This window comes from Apiospora marii, assembly GCF_038362585.1.
Source record: "Apiospora marii strain CBS 49790 chromosome Unknown utg000011l_segment0_segment0, whole genome shotgun sequence".
Lineage (NCBI taxonomy): Eukaryota > Fungi > Ascomycota > Sordariomycetes > Amphisphaeriales > Apiosporaceae > Apiospora > Apiospora marii.
The window spans coordinates 4,023,228-4,041,355 of NW_027117382.1; the positions used below are offsets into that span (position 1 = coordinate 4,023,228).

An 18,128-nucleotide genomic window follows, 5' to 3' on the forward strand; every position below is an offset into this window, starting at 1 on the left:
TATCCTGGTTTTTTTCTTCTGCGTATAAACACCATCACTGCTTTTCCCACTTCACATACTTGTGTGTGCCGGTCTTCCTTATCAACACCGGCAAGAAGAACCGGACTTGTTCCCGAAGCCACCTCTGCATAGCAGGGTTCCGAGCCGAAGCAACCGCCCTGGGCGATATAAAAGCACGTCGCCTGCGAGTTGTCTCTTTGAGCCCCAAGATTGACATTATAACTACGAGACCTGGCTACCTAAACCACACATAAACATAGACACACTGGTAACCAAAATCACCTGTAATCAACAAGATGAGTCGGCCAAAGGTCCTTCTTCTCGGCGAAGTTAAGCAGTAAGTATATGCTCATATCAACCAAGATCTCCTGTCTACTACAATTACATTGAGTAATTGACCTCTCTCTTCCTTTCTTTTACCCACTTGCCCACAAGAACCTGGAAGAGCGGAACCCCATGAAGAACCCACGGCCTACTAACCCAACCACCCACCCCAAAGCGCGCACGAGACCTGGGCCGCCATCGCGCAACAAGCCGACGTCGTCGTCCCGCAGTCCACAGACCGCGCCGGCTTCCTGACCGAGTGCCGCACGGGCGCCCTCGACGGCGTCACGGCCGCGTACCGCACCTTCGCCTCGACCGCGTCGACGGGCCCGCTGGACGCGGAAGCGGTGCCCCTCTTACCGTCTTCCCTAAAGAACATCTGCCACAACGGCGCCGGCTACGACAGCATCGACGTCGCGGCCTGCACGGCGCGCGGCATCGGCGTGAGCCACACCCCGCACGCCGTCGACGACGCGACCGCGGACCTGGCCCTCTGGCTCATGCTGGGCAGTCTCCGAAATCTGGCGGTCGGGCTGGGTAGCCTGCGGGCGGGGCGCTGGCGTGGGGTCGACGACCAGGGGAGGGGCGAGTTGCCCGACAAGGGCCACGACCCCCGCGGCAAGACGCTGGGGATCCTGGGCATGGGCGGCATCGGGCGCAACATGGCGCGCAAGGCCGCGCTCGCGTTCGGGATGCGGGTCATCTACCACAACCGCACCCGCCTCGCCCCCGGGGACGAGCGCGAGGCCGGGGAGGCGCGGTACGTCGGGTTCGAGGAGCTGCTGCGCGAGAGCGACGTGTTGAGTCTAAATCTGCCCCTGAATGTAAGTCTTACCATCCCCTTACAAACCCCCTTTACCCACGAACCGAACCAAATCTAACAAAACCAAACCCGAACCATATAGCCCTCCACCAAACACATAATCTCCACCCCGCAACTCGCCCAAACCAAACCGGGCCTGGTCCTCGTCAACACGGCCCGCGGCGCCGTCGTCGACGAAGCCGCCCTGGCCGCCTTCCTGGCGTCGGGCCACGTCGCCGCCGTCGGGCTCGACGTCTACGAGCGCGAACCGAAAATCCACCCGGACCTGCTGGCCAACCCCCGGGCCCTGCTCGTGCCCCACATGGGCACCTGGACCGTCGAGACGGAGCGCGCCATGGAGGAGGCCACCATGGCCAACGTCCGGAGCGCGCTGGCCGGGACGGGGCTGACGAGCGGGGTGCCGGAGCAGAGGGGGCTGGCGTTGTGAAGAAGGGGGATGTCGGAGAGAGAGCGAGACGGAGAGATGAGGGAGAGTATACAGAGTAAGTAGCGACGAAAGGGGCGACAGGAAACGATAAAAGGAAAATCAGGGATGAGGAAAACACGAGATAAGTATCCGCGTTTGAAGGCAAAGGCAAGGTTTCGGTTTTCTCTTATTTTAAATGGCCTGACATGATGTGGTAGATATTGGTCAAGCCTGGGACAGGACGCTGAGAAAGGATTGAAATAGCATCCGCTCGTTGGCCGTAATCACGGCGATCTTATGAATAGACCAACCAACCTATCTGGTTTACGAAACCAGGTTAGACGGCCGAATACCAGTTCGGGATAGAAGACACAATAGAGGAATGGGATCTATTAGTACTTCTTGATCAAGGACTGTGTCGGAAAGCGCACCGAACCCTGTACATAGATCCCTCCCAAGACGCGATGCAGCGTTGCAATGAACCACCCGAGTTGGGCAGTAAGGAGGTTTTCGACTCGAGACACAGGTGGAAAGCGTACGTAAGTATTAAACAGTCGCATCGGAACAGGGACGAAATGGTTTGCTCATCATTGCTTCTCTATTGGTTGAAGCCCACAGACCCGGTTGAAGGGTCATCACGTCACTTTAAGTGACTGTCATCTACTAAGCTGCGTCTGAGCTTCTCGTGGAGGCCGACGATTTTGGTCTACACCGGTAGACCCCAGGTGACCGTCCCATACCCGCCTTTCGTCAAGTGACGAAGTCGTCAAAAATAAAAATGAAAACGCCATGAGGGGAATCATGCATCATATCAGTTCTGTGCCAACGCCTTTTGTTGAAAAAATGGTGCCCGCTATGACCCTTTTTAGAATTCCCGAAAACGATCAAGAGTTAGATGTCCCAACCCCGTGCCATTATGTGCCGTAAATGCTTGTTGAAGATTGCCGGAATGTGGCCCATCCGATCAATTACAGAGAAAGGGGTTGGAGGAATACAGCGGAACAGAAATAGCTTAGTAGCGGTAGTGGTCGGCCTTGTAGGGACCCTCGACCTCGAGACCAAGGTACTCGCTCTGCTCCGAGGTGAGCTTGGTGAGCTCGACGTTGCAGTGAGACAGGTGAAGTCTGGCGACCTCCTCATCGAGAATCTTGGGCAGGACGTAGACACCGACATCGAGCTTGCCAGCCTTGGCGAAGGCGACGTACTTCTCGCCGAAAGCCTTGTCCTCGGCCTTGTACAGCATGATCTGGGCAAGGACCTGGTTGGCGAACGAGCAGGACATGACGAACGAGGAGTGGCCAGTGGCACATCCCAAGTTGACGAGACGACCCTCGGCGAGAAGGATGATGTGACGGCCGCTGGGCATCAGGAAGCGGTCAACCTGGGGCTTGATGTTCTGAACGCTGCTGGCGTTCTTCTTCAACCAGGCGACGTCAATCTCGCAGTCGAAGTGACCAATGTTGCAGACAATGGCGTCGTTGGGCATCTCAGAGAAGTGCTTGCCGACAATGATGTCACGGCAGCCGGTGGTGGTGACGTAGATCTGACCAACCTTGCAAGCCTTCTCCATGGTGGTGACCTCGTAGCCGGCCATGGCGGCCTGGAGGGCGTTGATGGGGTCGACCTCGGTAACGAGGACGCGGGCACCCATGCCGTGGAGGGCCTGGGCGCAACCCTTGCCGACATCACCGAAACCACCGACAACGGCGATCTTGCCAGCAATCATGACATCGGTGGCACGCTTGATACCGTCGACCAGGGACTCACGGCAACCGTACAGGTTGTCGAACTTGCTCTTGGTGACACTGTCGTTGACGTTGATGGCGGGAACAAGGAGAGACTTGTTCTTGAGCATGCGGTACAGGTGGTGGACACCGGTGGTGGTCTCCTCGGAGACACCGTAGCAGTCCTTGAGCATCTCGGGGTACTTGTCGTGGACGAGGTGGGTCAGGTCACCACCGTCGTCGAGGATGAGGTTGAGCTTCTTGTTGTCCTTGAAGGCGACCAGCTGCTGCTCGAGGCACCAGTTGTACTCCTCGTCGGTCTCACCCTTCCAGGCGAAGACGGGGACACCGGCAGCGGCAATGGCGGCAGCGGCGTGGTCCTGAGTGGAGAAGATGTTGCAAGACGTCCAGGTGACCTCAGCACCGAGAGCAGTGAGGGTCTCGATGAGGACGGCGGTCTGGATGGTCATGTGCAGGCAACCGGCGATACGGGCACCAGCGAGGGGCTGGTCCGCAGCGTACTTCTGACGGATCGACATCAGACCGGGCATCTCGACCTCGGCCATCTCGATCTCCTTGCGGCCGAAGGCGGCAAGGGACAGGTCGGCGACCTTGAACTTGGAGGCGGGAGCAGACATTTTGGTGGATGCTAATACGACGGAGAAAAGAGTAAGTAATTGGTCTCTTTTTGAGGTTGATGTAGGAAGGAAGAAAAACAATGCCAAGTGGGAAGGACTTACTGGGTGGGAAAATGTAAGCAAAAGGTGGAAGTGCGGGGTGTATTGGCAGAACTTCTTCACTTTATGATGGGGCGGTCGAGTTAGCAACGACAGAACCGCCAATTCCGGTGGGACAACAGAGAAAACAACCTCAAATTGGTAGGTTTTTGACTCTGAAGAAAGGGACACGACACCGAGAAGAAAGACTTACAGGAGATTGAGGAAGGAGAGGCGATTATGGAGTGAAGAAGATGGGAGAGGAAGAGGGAGAGAAGATTCAGAAAGCGGAAGTGGGATGAGAACCCTTGGTGGACTTTTATGAGGGACGAGACCCGACTCGAGCAGAACCAATCCAAATGCGATCCCCAACGACAGAAATTTGCATGTAGCTGGCCCCCTCTAACCCAAGCTACTGCCTACAGTCTTTCTTGCCGGCCAATCTCTGGTGCACTCAGCATGGAACCCGCCTAGCACAGGGCCACATCTGAGGTACCCCTTGAGGTACCCCTCCATCCGCGGGGCCCTCAGACTATCGGTTTTGGGTGATCGTGTGCAGAAGCCTCGACGCTGACTGGTCCGTTGGCCGGTTGCTGAGGCAAAACGTGGGCACTAGCCGTCCTGAAAACCCCTCCAGACTGCGAGGAACCTGCAATCTTTGCCCCACCATCAGATAGGTTCGGCATTCTTGGGAGGGAGACACGGGTCAATTCAGCATTCTATCGGTCAGTGACCCGAAAGGTTCTTCTTCGCATTTATTAGTATAAGAATACGACAACGGGTTTCAGATACTAAGTATTCGTGTTTGACTGTAAGAAGTGGTAGTGGTTTTGACTGTTTCCAATTGAGTTCGTATGGCTAGAAACAAGACTTCTACTGATGGTCTCCCTCACCATCGAAAAGTCACCCACCGCCACCTTGCTGACAAGAGGGGGGACAAGGAAACAGGTAGGTAATTGACGGGATGGGATGTGTCCATGTCTCTCTCTCGCATGTACAAGTGTCTCCGAACATCCACTCCTGATTCGTCGCTCAATCAGCCAAGGTAACCCTTGCAGCTCGATAAAACAAAACACCGCTCGCTTCACAGGGACATCATCTTCGTCCTGTCCCGCTCCAGCTTAGACGGCGCCGAGATCTCCATGGCTATTAAAAGCTCCGGCAGCGCGGAGCCTGTCATAAGTCTCGAGCAAACTCTACCCGAGTGCTATAGTGTCTAGAGCTGAATACATTGAACGTCGTGTAAACAAGCCTGAATCATTGCCAGGCCGACAAGCCATAAGAAACCCCCAACGCCGGGCCAGATGCATCATCCCTAGATTTTTGTTTCATCAACCCCTTTCCCCTCCCACCGCCAGAAAGGGCTGGCCTTGTCTCTATACCTCACTGATCTATCTATCCTGGCGCGCAGACCTCTATTCCGGGAGGAGGTTGCCACGGACCGCAAACATCTTGGCGCTGACATTTGCTGTGAATCCGTCAATCTGCTTGCTGTACTGCTCCACCTGCTTCGCGTTCAGCATGCCCTCGAGGCGGCTGGGCTCCTGAGGCAGCTTGAAGATTCTCTGCCACTCATCCTCGGGCAGGGGCTGCTGCTTGGCCGCAACGCGGGCGGCGTTCTCCGCCTTGCGCTTCGTCTGCCATGCTGTGATCTTGGTCTGCTCGCGGGCCATCTGGCGTTGGTAGTACTGGTGGTTGTTGAGCTCGGTGTAGTGAGACTCAATGCTGTCGAGCAACAGATCGCACGACTTCTCGAGGAAGGGATCTATCGAGAGCTCGAGGGTATCGACAGAGGGGTACAGAGGCGTCTTCTGGTCGGCTCGGCGGATGTCGGCGAGAGATGTGGGCATGGTAGCCTCGGCCTTGGAAGGCACGCCGGGCAGCTGGTGGAGGAAAGAGGTGAGGAGGTGCGAGTTGTGAACATTAACGGGGTACTCGACGAGGATTTCCTTGAAGCTAAGCTTCGCTTTTTGGAGGCTGTTGCATGTTAGTTGGCTGGGGTAGGTAAAATAGGAGTTTGCGAAAACTGACCTCTCAGTCGTGAATTTGCCCTCCTTGTATGCTGCCATGAACTTCTCGGACAGCTTGAAAGCCCGGATGTTGAGGGCGCCCTGTACGCTGCGGCTGACATCGTGCACGAGCGCGATCGTCTTGTCGTTCTCCTTCTGGTAGTGGAACTGGTTCTCGATGAAGCTGGAGCTGAGGAAGTTGCCCATGGTGGCGCTGGTGTACCAACCAACGTTGTTGGCGTCCACGTTGACTTCCTTGAGGTGACGGATCATCTCGGCCTGGTAGACGACGTTGGCCTTGGCGCGGGGAGCGGCCGCGGCGAGGGCCGAAGCATCGTTCTGGTGGCTGCCGTCGAGACCAGCAACGTCGGCGATCGGGAAGGGGAAGGTGTTGGTGATTTCGAGAACACCGTTCTGGTCCATGCCGACGATGGATCCGGTGGCGGCGGTAGGGAACTGGTTGGCGCAGTGCTTGACGATCTTCATGACCACCTGTTATAAAATCCATTGGTCAGTGACCCCATCATACCACAAAATCGTTTCCCATCGCTCGTGCCTAGCGTCTCCCCATCATCGTCGTCGATGCTGCCAAATTGCAGCAAAGCGCAAAAATGAGGGGCATCTCTGGCACTCCACGCCACACCACACACAGCCAAGGAGAAATTTCAAGCCAGACGTACCAAAGCCTCCACCTGGACCGTCTTGAACGGCACCTCCTTCTGAGCGTCCGCCATGATTGCGATGCGAATTCGTAGGATTGAGTAATGCGAATCCCTAAGCGATCAAGAGTTCGGTAATGCGCGGGCGGCTGTCTTTTCGCGTGTCGATGGGCGTGCCGTTTGGTTGTCGTAGCGGGCAAGTTTTGCTAAATCTGACTGTGGGCAGAAAGCGGAGTAATTGGGCAATAACCACCCAAAAGCTGTGCTGTGCTGTTTTGCAGCTGTGTGGGAAGTGGGGTGGGTGGTTGATGGCTGTAAAACTGTACGCGGACTTGGCCCAATGCCTGGACCCCTCGGAGAGTCGGAGCTTGGGTCTGGCAGCCAGCCAGTCAACAGTGGTGGCACACAGGCCACAAGGCCTTGATCAATGGGCTGCTGCTTACCTGATGGCTTGAATCCACCCCCCGCGTTTTGAGGTGTCGCGATGCCCACTCATAGTATGAAACATTGAATTCATCCCACTCTCGAGCCGTATGGCCCCCCACGTCTTTAATGTTGTCATTCGTATTCCATTTCCAACGACATCTCTAAGAGCCGCATTTTGACTTCAGATGATGATTTGGTGTTTTTGCTGTTGAAAACCTTTCCCGCTTTCTTCCAGTATCACTCACGGCCTGCTCTCCCATATGCTTCATCTGGCTACAAGCCTGTCTCCCCCAACCAATGACAACCTACAGCATAGCCGATAAATCTACCAACCTTGGGGGGTTATCTTTGCTTAAACAGGCATGGACGCATATCTCGTCCCCTCATGTTTGCACCTCCATCATATTACTTCCACGGATCTATACCCATCCACACGTTGCGAGATAGCCGCCACCAGGTTATCATCAACAGCTTCATTGGTTGGCCGCAGGACTCGGTGAGCGCAAGTAAGGTGTCATCCGACAGTCTTGGATGCGCACCCTGCTGCTGCTGCAAGCAGTACGGGCGCAACACCGGGAACATCAAGGAGATTCCGCGGCAGGCCTGATAAGAAGAGATACAGGAGCCGGCTCATCTGTTTCTCGGCTATATGGTCTGCTACGACACGGAACTGCTCCCAGTATTGCCGACACTCACGCCAGGGTTTGGTTGCAACTGAAGATCTTCTTTATGTTTTATCCGTCTAATCTATCTTGCAGGTCTATGTATGGCCTTAATCGTGGGTCAGGACCTCTGAAGCCTATGAACGCCACGCTCAACCCAAAGATTCCAAATCAAGTTCCATTACCATGTGTCCTGGCAAACCGGATCCCGTTCCGCAGCTTGTAAGCACCTTGTCCTGTTGCTACGCTGCCATTGCCATCTCGGCTCCCATGTGACCTGTCGTCCGGTCGTCTTTGCAGGCCTAGTCAACCCAGTCAACAATCTCCCAGCTGCTCAGCTCCTCCCGGATGATGAGCCGGTGTCTGTCAATGCGCCAATCGGTGTACAGGTGCCTGGCCGCACCCGCTGCTTTACGGTGTGCTGGGCCAACACCGCCCGCTCTTGCATCGTGCTGCGACCTCCACACGCAGGTGGCAAGGTTTCTGCCATCCTTATCGGGCGTGCCAAACCAGTACCTGGCCCAAGTCAGCAACTTTGATTTAGGACATAAGCGCCGGTACCAGGAAAGAATACTCACTTTAGGAATCCGCCACTTGCGACAGCTTCAGCATGCGCCGCTTTATCCAGTTCCCCCAGTTCCGCATACACCGTCGACGGTGGGATCTGCGACCGGAATGCAACAATGTAGAAGGTGGTCTCTTTCCACTTGTGTCCCGTCTCGCTCAGCAGACCTCTCAATTCGCTCATGACGTCGGACCAATTGAAGGTTTCTGTGTAAGGGGCCGTCGCGTAATCTGGCCGGACACTTTTCATGTGAACCAGGGCCCTTGCCAGCAGTGCGTTCTCCATGTCCACCGATCTCAGGTCCAGACAGTGCTCTCTCTCCGTATAGGGCGATGTGACCAAGAAAGAGCCATCATTGTCGCCAGCTTCAACCTCAGCATTGGCGAATTCTTGCTCATGTGTTACCAGCTGTGTCTTTTCGTCGCGAGACACGTTGGGGGCTATTGTCTGCCCTGGGTGTACCTCCGAGATGGCCATGGTGTGGATGATGTCTGCGCGTAACGTATAAGAGGCCTGGCAACGATGCACTACGATGTCTCCTTGTGCGTTTTCCTGGTGACGAAGGTGAGAGCCGGTGAAGAGTTGCAAGTAGTAAGATGGTGAGGGAGATTAAGTAGTCTGGCTCAAAAGTGCGCTGGAACAAGTGTATTCAAGACAAGTGACTGACTGACTCGCATTGGCAAAATTGGATCCGGGCTGACGGGCTTATATGGTGTGAATTAAAGGAGAGAGTCGGCCTAAGTTCACCGCCAGAGTGTATGAAGAGGCCTATGTCGCTATATATGGGCGGGATGGCGAGAGCGGATCGGTGTCTCTGTACCATGCAACAAGGAACAGGACTACGCGGGAGAAGGCTTCCGGTGGTGCTGCTGCATCCCTTGTCCGAGCTTCGCATCTCACCAGCGCATGAGCATATTGCGCCATCCCGTAGAATTTGATACCACTGGCGCCGCTCAACGCAAACAGCGCAACGAGAAAAAGGGACCCCCGACCCATAACTTTTCTTCTCGAACCTGTGGGTTTTCTTTCCCCAAGACCCTGCCTAGCTAGTTCACCTGACTCTGCATTCACACCCGAACAAACCTTTTCTTTTCCGCTCTAACACTGGCTAGCGGGAGGTCGACATAAGCATACACCCTCAATCCCTCGGGTCTAGTACCTGAGCCTAGGAGGTCTAGGGGTCCCACATCTCCCTCATCCCTGACTTATGGCATTCCGGTCGACCTGGGCGAGGTCCATGGGCTATAGTAAGGGTTCTAGCCTGAGTCTCGGCGCATGCGACGAATCGGAGCACATCGGTCGCTTCGCCTGAGGGCCATTGGCTGGATCACTGTACTTATTACCTACTCCGGGCGCACTCGTCCTTCCACATGACGTGTCGCTGCCACACCCGCACACACCCTTTTCCCTTTCCCGCCGTCGAGCACTCCTTATCTGAGACAGCGAAACCTGGTCGATGGTAGGAGACATCCCTGTCTCTTCCCGCGGCGTAGTATGATGCCATCTATGTAGGTCTCGAGTATAATGATGGCTCATATGGTATATTGAATGATGCCATACCGTTACCATGCCCCGTTTGCACTATTACTATCCACTCAATCGGAAGAGGCCTGGGAGAAGCGACAGTACTGCACGTGCATGGAATAAATAGGTCTTGACCACGTCACATTTCGTTCTTGGTGCCATTGGCTCGGACTGGTCAGACAAAGTCGGTGGAATGGATGTTACCTGCCAACCCACGCAGTGGAAGCTTACACGGCGTATCCGGGAAGACCTTAGCCAGTACGGCGGTCTATCAGTCCGATGCAGCTGGCGTCGCACTCAAATGACAGGTCATGATGAGCCAGATGCCAACGATCAAGTCACAGGCACTTATGATATACTTAGCCAATGGATAACAACATACGAACTGGTAGAATGAGAGACAGCTTTCTGTTATTTCATACTACCCGTATCTATGGAACGGGAAGGCTACAAAGGTCTCAAGGTCACGACTGATCTTCGATTATTAGTATAGTTACCTGTAGCAGCAACGTGTGCGGAAGCTAAAGACGAAATTGGGGTTTCTTCATTATGAGCCTATTAAAATTGAGGTAAGCATAGTATAACTAGATGTCGTATACCTTACTAAGCAGATGTAAACATTGCCGTGCTCAAGACCCTTTAGCAACGAACCTCGTGTCCTCGTGCTCTTCTCACATCCAGAGACCAACCAAAGTCATGAAGCCAAATACATGGAAGAGATCATCTTAGGCAGTGGTCAATATCAGTTACGCCACTCTAAAAGTTGTTACGATAGAAGGTAATACGATGGCGAGAACAGTCAATATCTCCAAGACTCCCTACTCTTCTGGTTGGGTCTATTATCAATTCGCCATGCATTGACAAATTCTAAGCTGTGAAACAGCCGAGAATACGTTTTCCCAGATTTATTTCGATACTGGGACGTGTTGAAATCCAAGTTCGGCCACCGTTGAGCTGGAAGGGTAATTCAGTAGTAGATATATAAGTCACCCCCTTTTCCGTGTTCACACAGGAGTCACACGAGAACCTACAATGTATCAAAAATAGCGTCTACGACTAACGAGCAATAAATAAACATAACACATTGCGTGTATGGCTTTGTCCGGCATCATTTGGGTGATATAGCCAGATGCAATCCTGCCCTGCTGTCACTGCTCGTAATAACCCCTTATGCCATGAAGAAAGTTCCGATCCGCTACCATGATGCTTACGAGGCGAATATCACCGCGTCAAAATCACGAGGAAGGAGCTTAGGCGAGATAACCAACCGATTATTCTACCTTTGACTCTGGGAGAAGACCCCGCGTGGCCAAGGAGCATCTAGATCAGTAAGCATATGCAGGTAGACCAATACGTATGTATCCCGTATCCACCCAGCTACGTCTCTGGGAGTAGGAAAAAGCAGTTCAATGCCCGGTTCCGCGGCATACAGCGCAATAAGTGAACATTGGCTCCCTATCCCCGCGCACATACAGAGATTATGGGGTTGTGGGGGAAAAGACGCCCATCCTTTCTTCCACCATACCTACCTGCCTACACACAGAGAAGACGCACATTGGCCAAGGGACCAAACAATCCGATCCCTGCCGAATCCCTCGGCTCCTTTGGGAAACGCCTACACCCACGCGCAACTGGAGCGAACCAACCAAACAGAGGCGCTTGCGCGAGCCGAGCGAAGCGACATTGAGGACACGGCGAACAGGAGGAAGCACCTTCTCCATCCGTCTATTGAATGTCATAAAGTCGCCGGCCCCCACGAGGGGCTACAGTCGCGAGACGTAGGAGCTATGCAGATTACGTGGACAAAACACCAAAAAGAACCTACCTGCGTGCTTACTGTACCAATCACGAGTCGTTGGGACAGACGGGGCAGTTCCCGTCCCCTGCAGAGCGAGCCTCTCAATTGACGGGAACGGTGACTTGGTAATAGTTCCAAAGGAGGGTTCGATCCTTTCCCTCGGGAATGGGTGTGCGACAAAGTGATGGTGTGTGTGTGTGTCAGGCGGGATGTTCGGTGCATCATCATTGGCGCCGGAGCAACTCGAGTCGCAGTCGCATATACTTACAGCGTTGCTGTCCTCAAGCATGAGGGATGCCCAATAGCTGAAGTTCTCTCTGATGTTTCTACGGTTCGCAGTTGGAGAATATACATAAGTCCTATCAACTACTCGATTACGCCTATTGATAATCGCCGGTTGAGCGGCGTTGCCCTTCGGAAGCCCTTTCGCAAGTGGCATCTAATACTTGCTCGTACCGCACATGGACTCCACCACCAACACCGACGCCAGCACCCAGCACGGCGATAGCGCGAAAGATGCCCCATTATTGTCGCCGCCCGGTGCTGCCACGATAGCGCCCGGCCGTCCTGATGGCGGCGACGTCCGGGACCGAGAGCGTTCCAATCGCCATTCCATGGCGTCTTCCACCAGCGGCAGCGGTAGCGGCAGCGGCAGCATCCACTCACAGCCTACGAGTATCCTCATGCCGGCTGAGGTCCCGCGCGAACCGACAGGTTCGACTATTGTAGAGCCCGACTCTGTCTTTGACGACTCGGGTCGGTCGTTTCACGGTTATAAAGAGGGAAAATACTTCCTGCCCAACGACGCTGTAAGTCTTACCTTCTTCGCCTGGCCCTCTTCACGGACCGAGGGGGGCGATTGAGAAGCTGATGTGGTCTATAATCGATCCCAGGCTGAGCAAGATCGCCTGGACTTGCAACACGCCATGCTCATGATGGCGACGGGCGGCAAGCTCGCGCATGCGCCCATGGACCACGACCCGGAGTACGTGATGGACGTCGCGACGGGGACGGGGATCTGGGCGATTCAATTCGGTACGTTGACGAGCCAAACCCCTGTTTGATACCACGTTGGTTTGGTCCGACGGGACGGGTGCAGCAAACAATGGCACCCGTAAGCACTCAATTGAATTGGGGGTACGACTAACGCCCAGCGACGTTACAGCCCAGGAGCACCCCGGCTCCCACGTCATCGGGACGGACCTGAGCAAGATCCAGCCGGCGCTGCCCATGGTGCAGAATTGCGAGTTCGTCAAGGACGATGCCGAGGAGGAGTGGCTCTACCGCGCGCCCGGGACCGGCGCCCAGCTACACTTCGACTACGTGCACTTGCGCATGGTCTTCACCTGCTTCCCCGACAACCGCGTCGTCATGCGCCACGCCTTCGACAACATGCGGCCCGGCGGCTGGATCGAGTACTGCGACCTGTACATCGATCCCTCGTCGCGCGACGGGCGGCACGAGGGTGAGTGAATTAGACCTGAGGGGGAAGGCCAAGACTTGTGGATGGGAACAAGAGTAGTTGCCCCGGCTGCAATGCACTACAACAGACAGATGAAGAGCCATACCACCCGCAAGCCGATTGATCAAGTTGTTGACACTTTCCACCACAGGCTCAACCGTCCAGAAGTTCTGGGCGACGTTCCGGCAAGGCATGTCCAAGATCGGCCGCGACATGCTATGCCCACGAAACTACAAGACCTGGCTCGCCGAAGTTGGCTGTAAGTGCATCTTCCTCACTTCACCCATCCATCATTCCTCATGACTCCAACCCGTCAAAAACTCGCTGGGCACACCGCCTCTTCCCAGTCAAATAGTCCATCTGAGTAAGGTGTCTAGGTGACTAACATGGAACTGATGACGAACAAACGGAAAAGTCACCGACATCCACGAGCAAATCTTCCGCTGCCCCCTCGCAGAGTGGCCGACGGACCCCGCCCAGCAGCGCCTGGGCCAGTACGCCCTCGTCAATCTGACCGAGGGCGCGCGGGGCTTCAGCTGGAAGGCGCTAGGCTTCGCAGGCCTCGACGCCGAGGCCAAGGAAAACCTGATCGCGGAGCTGCGGCGCGACGCCGGGGACCCCTCGCTCGCCATCTACCACCCAGTGTAAGTTCGGTCGTTGTTTGCTTTCTCGTGTCAGTAGTCATGCGTCAGTCAATGCCCCTGGCCCCATTCTCTAGCCGCCCAGGCGATAAGGCCGATAAGTGACGTGGCGGGGTGAGGAGGGGAGGAGGGAGAGAAGCGTGACAGAAGAAGAGGAGAAGGCGAGAGAAGCTCAGACAGAAGCTCAGACAGAAAAGAACGAGAGGGGCAGATCTGAAAAAAGAAACGCCCCACTGCACCTGCACTGGCTCACTGGGGGGGAAATGGGCTGATGAGTCCCTTGCTGGTTCCTGGATCGGCAGAAACTGATGACTGACGATCTGGTTCCTGAATCGGAATGCCGATGACTGACGTTTGATTTGCTTCGAAATGTAGCTACGTCGTTTATGCGCGCAAGCCGCACGACTGGGAAGTGGAGGAGGAGAGGACCCAACCTCAGCCCGAAACTTGACAGTTGAGGTACCCGCCCGCCCTTTGGTCAATTCGTCGGCAGATCAGTAGGAACCCCAAGTCGTTCCAGCGAAGGAAATGGTGCATGTGTGTGTGCATGGGAACGTGGAAGTTCGTTCGTGTATGAGTAAAGGGCGATTAGGCACAGAAATGAGCAAGAGAGATTGAAGCCGTTCAAGGTATTGGCTTAGGATACCCGTATCGTCATCGCCTTCTAAGGCAGAATTGAGACAAGACAAGCTGAAGGACACTCTACACATCAGAATTCAAAAAAGAAAACATGTACAAGATCACGTAGCAATAGTCAAAGCAATCAAGAGAGTGTGGTGTTTTGGTTGAGGTGGCCGAATTTCTCATTAACCTCGCCCTGACGAGGGCTCAAGCCGGGAATGCCATCACCATCCTCTAGGGACAGTGAACGGTGCTGTCCAAGCAAGGGGGGTATTGGGCTCAGACAGCCGTCTAGACTAACTAGCTAACAAGTATCCCCCAAAAATCATCCCGCTCTCGCGATAGCGGGGACCTCAACAAGTAATGCAGGCTGCTTCCTTCTCGCCTTCCGTCCTCCCTCTTACCCCAGAGGTCAGACTTCAGGCTCCTTGACAAATTTCCGATTTCCTTGATGAGATAGGAGATGTTTGTTAGGCAGCGAAGAGGTCGCGCCAACCTGTTGGTCCAATCGTCCTCCCCGCACGCCTCCAGCCGCGGCGCGAGCGACCGGCCTCTCAAACTGGGAGAGGGCGGTGCGTTGATGGCGCGCCAGCGGGTAAAAAAAAAGCAACGCAGTTCAAAAGACAAAACTTTCTTCGGTCGTAAGCTTTTCCCAATCTGTTGACCTTTTGATGGGTTTGAATTTTTTTTCCTGTTTCGTTGTATCCTGTACAAGCCGCCGCATTGCGCGCGTACTGTTGAAAAAAGACCAAAAAAAATCGTCCCAGATGTTCCAGATTCCTCAAAGGGGTATGTTGAGATCATGGAGTTTGCGACTGGGTTCATTAGAACAAGGGAAGACGGAGGGGCGACGAGGAACTCCAAGTGCTAATCATGCCCCAACTCTCCCGAGAAACATCAAACCGGTCGGCCAACCTTGCAAGAAGTGGAGTTTTTTTGGTTTCTCCCAAATGGATTTCCAATCTGATGTTTCCGACTGGGAGAGAAGTGTGAGTGGCGGAGAAAAGACGAGAGAAAATCATCGTGTAAACCTCGTAGCAAATCCCGTGGTTCTTCGCCCGAGCCGAACGCCAAAAAAAAATCAAACAGTTGGACCCCGTGTTGAGTTGACAAAATGTGTCCCGTGGTAGTCCAAGGTCTGCTCCCAAACCTCATCAGACCGTCTTGGGGGTCCGAGCATTGCTCATATCCACGACGTCGTCGAGGTGGTTGCACATGGCCACGAACAAGTCAAAGAAAAGCTTACCGCCCTTCTCCATTTCAGCCTGCATGGTCCCGCTCCTCTTGAATGTCTTGCGACACCGGATGATCAGGGCGAGGTAGTGAGCGCGCAAGCGCGAGTCCGAGTCCGGCGTGTGGTCGTAGGCGTACTGTGCCGACCGCAGGATGGTCGCGACGTCGATGCCGCTCTGCAGCCCCTGCTTGCGCAGGGACAGGCGCTTGAGCTCCTCGAGCCCGTACCGGTCTGCGGCGCAATACACGACCGTGTCCCTCAGGAGGGGCTGGCCCACGCTGGAGATGTAGATTGTGGCCTCGGCTCCGCGGCCGCCTCCGTTTTCGGATGATGGGTTGGGAGATCGTCCCGCGGCCGTGTTGGTGTCCTCGAGCTCCCAAGTGTTGCGGTGCTTGTTGTGCAACAAGCGGGGGTAGTAGTCACCCTTGTAGAGGTACTCGAGCACGGCCGAGAAGATCTCGGGTTCTTCGTCTGGTAGTGATATCCTCTTACTCTGCGCATGGAGGTACTGGCCCCGGCAAGCCCGCTCAAAGAAGGGCGACTGAGCCAGGACCTCCTCATGCGCCGCAAACAGCCGCTCCTCGCGGCCCACGGTCAGGGTGACAATGGGCGAGTTGAGAGACCTCTTGTTGGGGGTACTCTCCTCGAGCGACTGCTGCAATTTCGACACCTTCTGGGGGTCACTTCGAACGGGGGTCGACTTCTTTAACCTCGCCGCCTTTTCGACGCGGTCTTGGGACCGGAACGTGCGTTTAAACATGATGGCGGTTGGTGATAGATAGGTAACAATAGATCGAGGGGAAAGAGAGAAAAGTCGAGGGGGTAGTGTTCGAGATGATAAGAAACCGGCGACAAGAAAGCGGCACCGGAAGAGCGTAAGTGAATACGGTTCTTCTATCCGATTTCTCGAAGGGTATTGGTTCCTCTTTATAATTGGCTTAGAGAATGACGAAATGAGTGTGATGTGTTGTCCCGGGAAGAGGATACCGGATGCGACTAGAGAGTGGAAGTGAGTTGACGCACAAAAATAGAGCTTGAGAGGGGTCCGGGGCGGTCTATCCCCAGAGAACGATTCGGAGGTAAACGAATGAATCTGGAGATATCCTGAAGCTTTGCGACACCCTGTATGGATTTGTGTGTGGGGAGGGAGAACGAAAGGAAGGGGGGTACATTGGAGGGGGGGTGCACAATATATTTATACCGGCCGCCAACGCATGCCGTGGTTGGAGCCTTTTCACCCACGGCCGCCCCAATATGTGCCGCTATATCAGCGCTAGTATGGCAAGGAGACGCCTGTTGATTCGTCCATCTCCCACGCCCCCCCCCAGCCACGCATCGTCACCCATCACAGCTTGTGGTACATACGGGGACCGTGAATACTTGTGAACCTCACACCTCACTCCTCGGCCTGATTCTAGAAGAGGAGAAGCGAAGAGACAAGCATGGACCTAGGTGCTAGCAGTAGCTGCGCGTAACCCGGGTTGGGATGACCTCGATGCGACCTAACCATGGAAACTGATCAATCGGTTGAGCACTCGCTCTCTCGCTCAATCAATCAGGTCATGAAAATGATCGTCCCGCCTACCGTGTTTGGCACCTAGGACAGTGCAGCCGCCCAGGCTCCCATCAATATGCACATAGAAAACAAAACCCGACCAGCCAGCCGCCCAGCGCGAGCCTGCAACTGCAACTGGGCAACCAGCACGTGAGGTTTCGTTGCTGTGCGAAACAGGCTGCAACCTGAATGCCGTTCCATTGTATTGTACGCCCGGTCACTTTCTGACCGACCGATAAGGCAGGATAAGGCAGAATAGGGCAGCGATAGAGCGATAACGAGCCTGTGAGGGGAGAGGGAGAGAACGTGAGAACTGTGATAGACGCTCCCGGCGCATATTGATTGGCGAATCAGATCGTCACAAAGGCTGCTGACTGCATTCGTGGCAGGCGCTGTGTGGTACGAGCAGGACGAGACGTGAACCTGAACATTGATTGCGGGATTGAGTGCACTGCCTCCCCCTCCAAAGTACCAAGTATCATTCGATGGGCCTCCTGGCCTCTTGCTCCTCACCAAGACGTCCTCAGATCATGTGTAGGGAGTTCAACAATTCATCCACAAGCGCGTTCCTTTCTCAATTGGGTATCACCGAGAACAGCGCAGCAAAAAGATAAGGGATAGAGCAAGAGTGAGGCGGTACGATGGTACAATCGGAGCTTTTCCTGTGCAGCATTACCTAACGTGCAGATGTGAGAAATGACCAGTTCGGAATCACTCCCTCTCCCGACTTCCGGTCCTTGGTCGCCTTTGGTCACCTCCCAGAAGTCGCTCAAGCCATGCCACCAAATCAGACGTCACCTGGTGGGGGAGCCCATGGGCTGCTTTCAGCGGTCAATTCTGCCTAACCCCAAGCAGCAATTGGTGGGACTCCCCAAACACCTCCTCTCACCTCTCACTAAAACTGCATCTAGACTTAGAGACTTACAACAGCGCATCCTTCATCTCCGACTTTACCCCTGGCCAGCTGTGTTGTACAAGG

General features: G+C 54.8%; 6 protein-coding genes across 6 annotated transcripts; 2 read left to right on the top strand and 4 right to left on the bottom strand.

Annotated features, from left to right (window-relative positions):
* Positions 1–296: 296 nt before the first annotated feature.
* PG985_014410 (uncharacterized protein) lies at positions 297–1,574 on the top strand (the record flags this gene model as incomplete). The annotated part of the gene is made up of 3 exons (XM_066834176.1): positions 297–337; positions 500–1,148; positions 1,230–1,574. 3 exons carry the CDS (start codon positions 297–299, stop codon positions 1,572–1,574), a joined length of 1,035 nt encoding a protein of 344 aa, XP_066678916.1.
* A 991-nt stretch (positions 1,575–2,565) lies between these two features.
* PG985_014411 (adenosylhomocysteinase) lies at positions 2,566–3,915 on the bottom strand (the record flags this gene model as incomplete). The annotated part of the gene is made up of 1 exon (XM_066834177.1): positions 2,566–3,915. The coding sequence occupies one exon, from the start codon at positions 3,913–3,915 to the stop codon at positions 2,566–2,568; it is 1,350 nt and encodes a 449-aa protein (XP_066678917.1).
* Positions 3,916–5,408: 1,493 nt separating this feature from the next.
* On the bottom strand, positions 5,409–6,736 carry PG985_014412 (Eukaryotic translation initiation factor 3 subunit H; the record flags this gene model as incomplete). The annotated part of the gene is made up of 3 exons (XM_066834178.1): positions 5,409–5,970; positions 6,025–6,494; positions 6,683–6,736. 3 exons carry the CDS (start codon positions 6,734–6,736, stop codon positions 5,409–5,411), a joined length of 1,086 nt encoding a protein of 361 aa, XP_066678918.1.
* Positions 6,737–8,051: 1,315 nt separating this feature from the next.
* Positions 8,052–8,791, bottom strand: PG985_014413 (uncharacterized protein; the record flags this gene model as incomplete). The annotated part of the gene is made up of 2 exons (XM_066834179.1): positions 8,052–8,265; positions 8,328–8,791. The coding sequence occupies 2 exons, from the start codon at positions 8,789–8,791 to the stop codon at positions 8,052–8,054; spliced, it is 678 nt and encodes a 225-aa protein (XP_066678919.1).
* A 3,306-nt stretch (positions 8,792–12,097) lies between these two features.
* Positions 12,098–14,190, top strand: PG985_014414 (uncharacterized protein; the record flags this gene model as incomplete). Its single annotated transcript, XM_066834180.1, has 6 exons — positions 12,098–12,445; positions 12,530–12,671; positions 12,802–13,101; positions 13,250–13,357; positions 13,514–13,742; positions 14,115–14,190. 6 exons carry the CDS (start codon positions 12,098–12,100, stop codon positions 14,188–14,190), a joined length of 1,203 nt encoding a protein of 400 aa, XP_066678920.1.
* Positions 14,191–15,514: 1,324 nt separating this feature from the next.
* PG985_014415 (uncharacterized protein) lies at positions 15,515–16,354 on the bottom strand (the record flags this gene model as incomplete). The annotated part of the gene is made up of 1 exon (XM_066834181.1): positions 15,515–16,354. One exon carries the CDS (start codon positions 16,352–16,354, stop codon positions 15,515–15,517), a length of 840 nt encoding a protein of 279 aa, XP_066678921.1.
* Between the last annotated feature and the right edge of the window lie 1,774 nt (positions 16,355–18,128).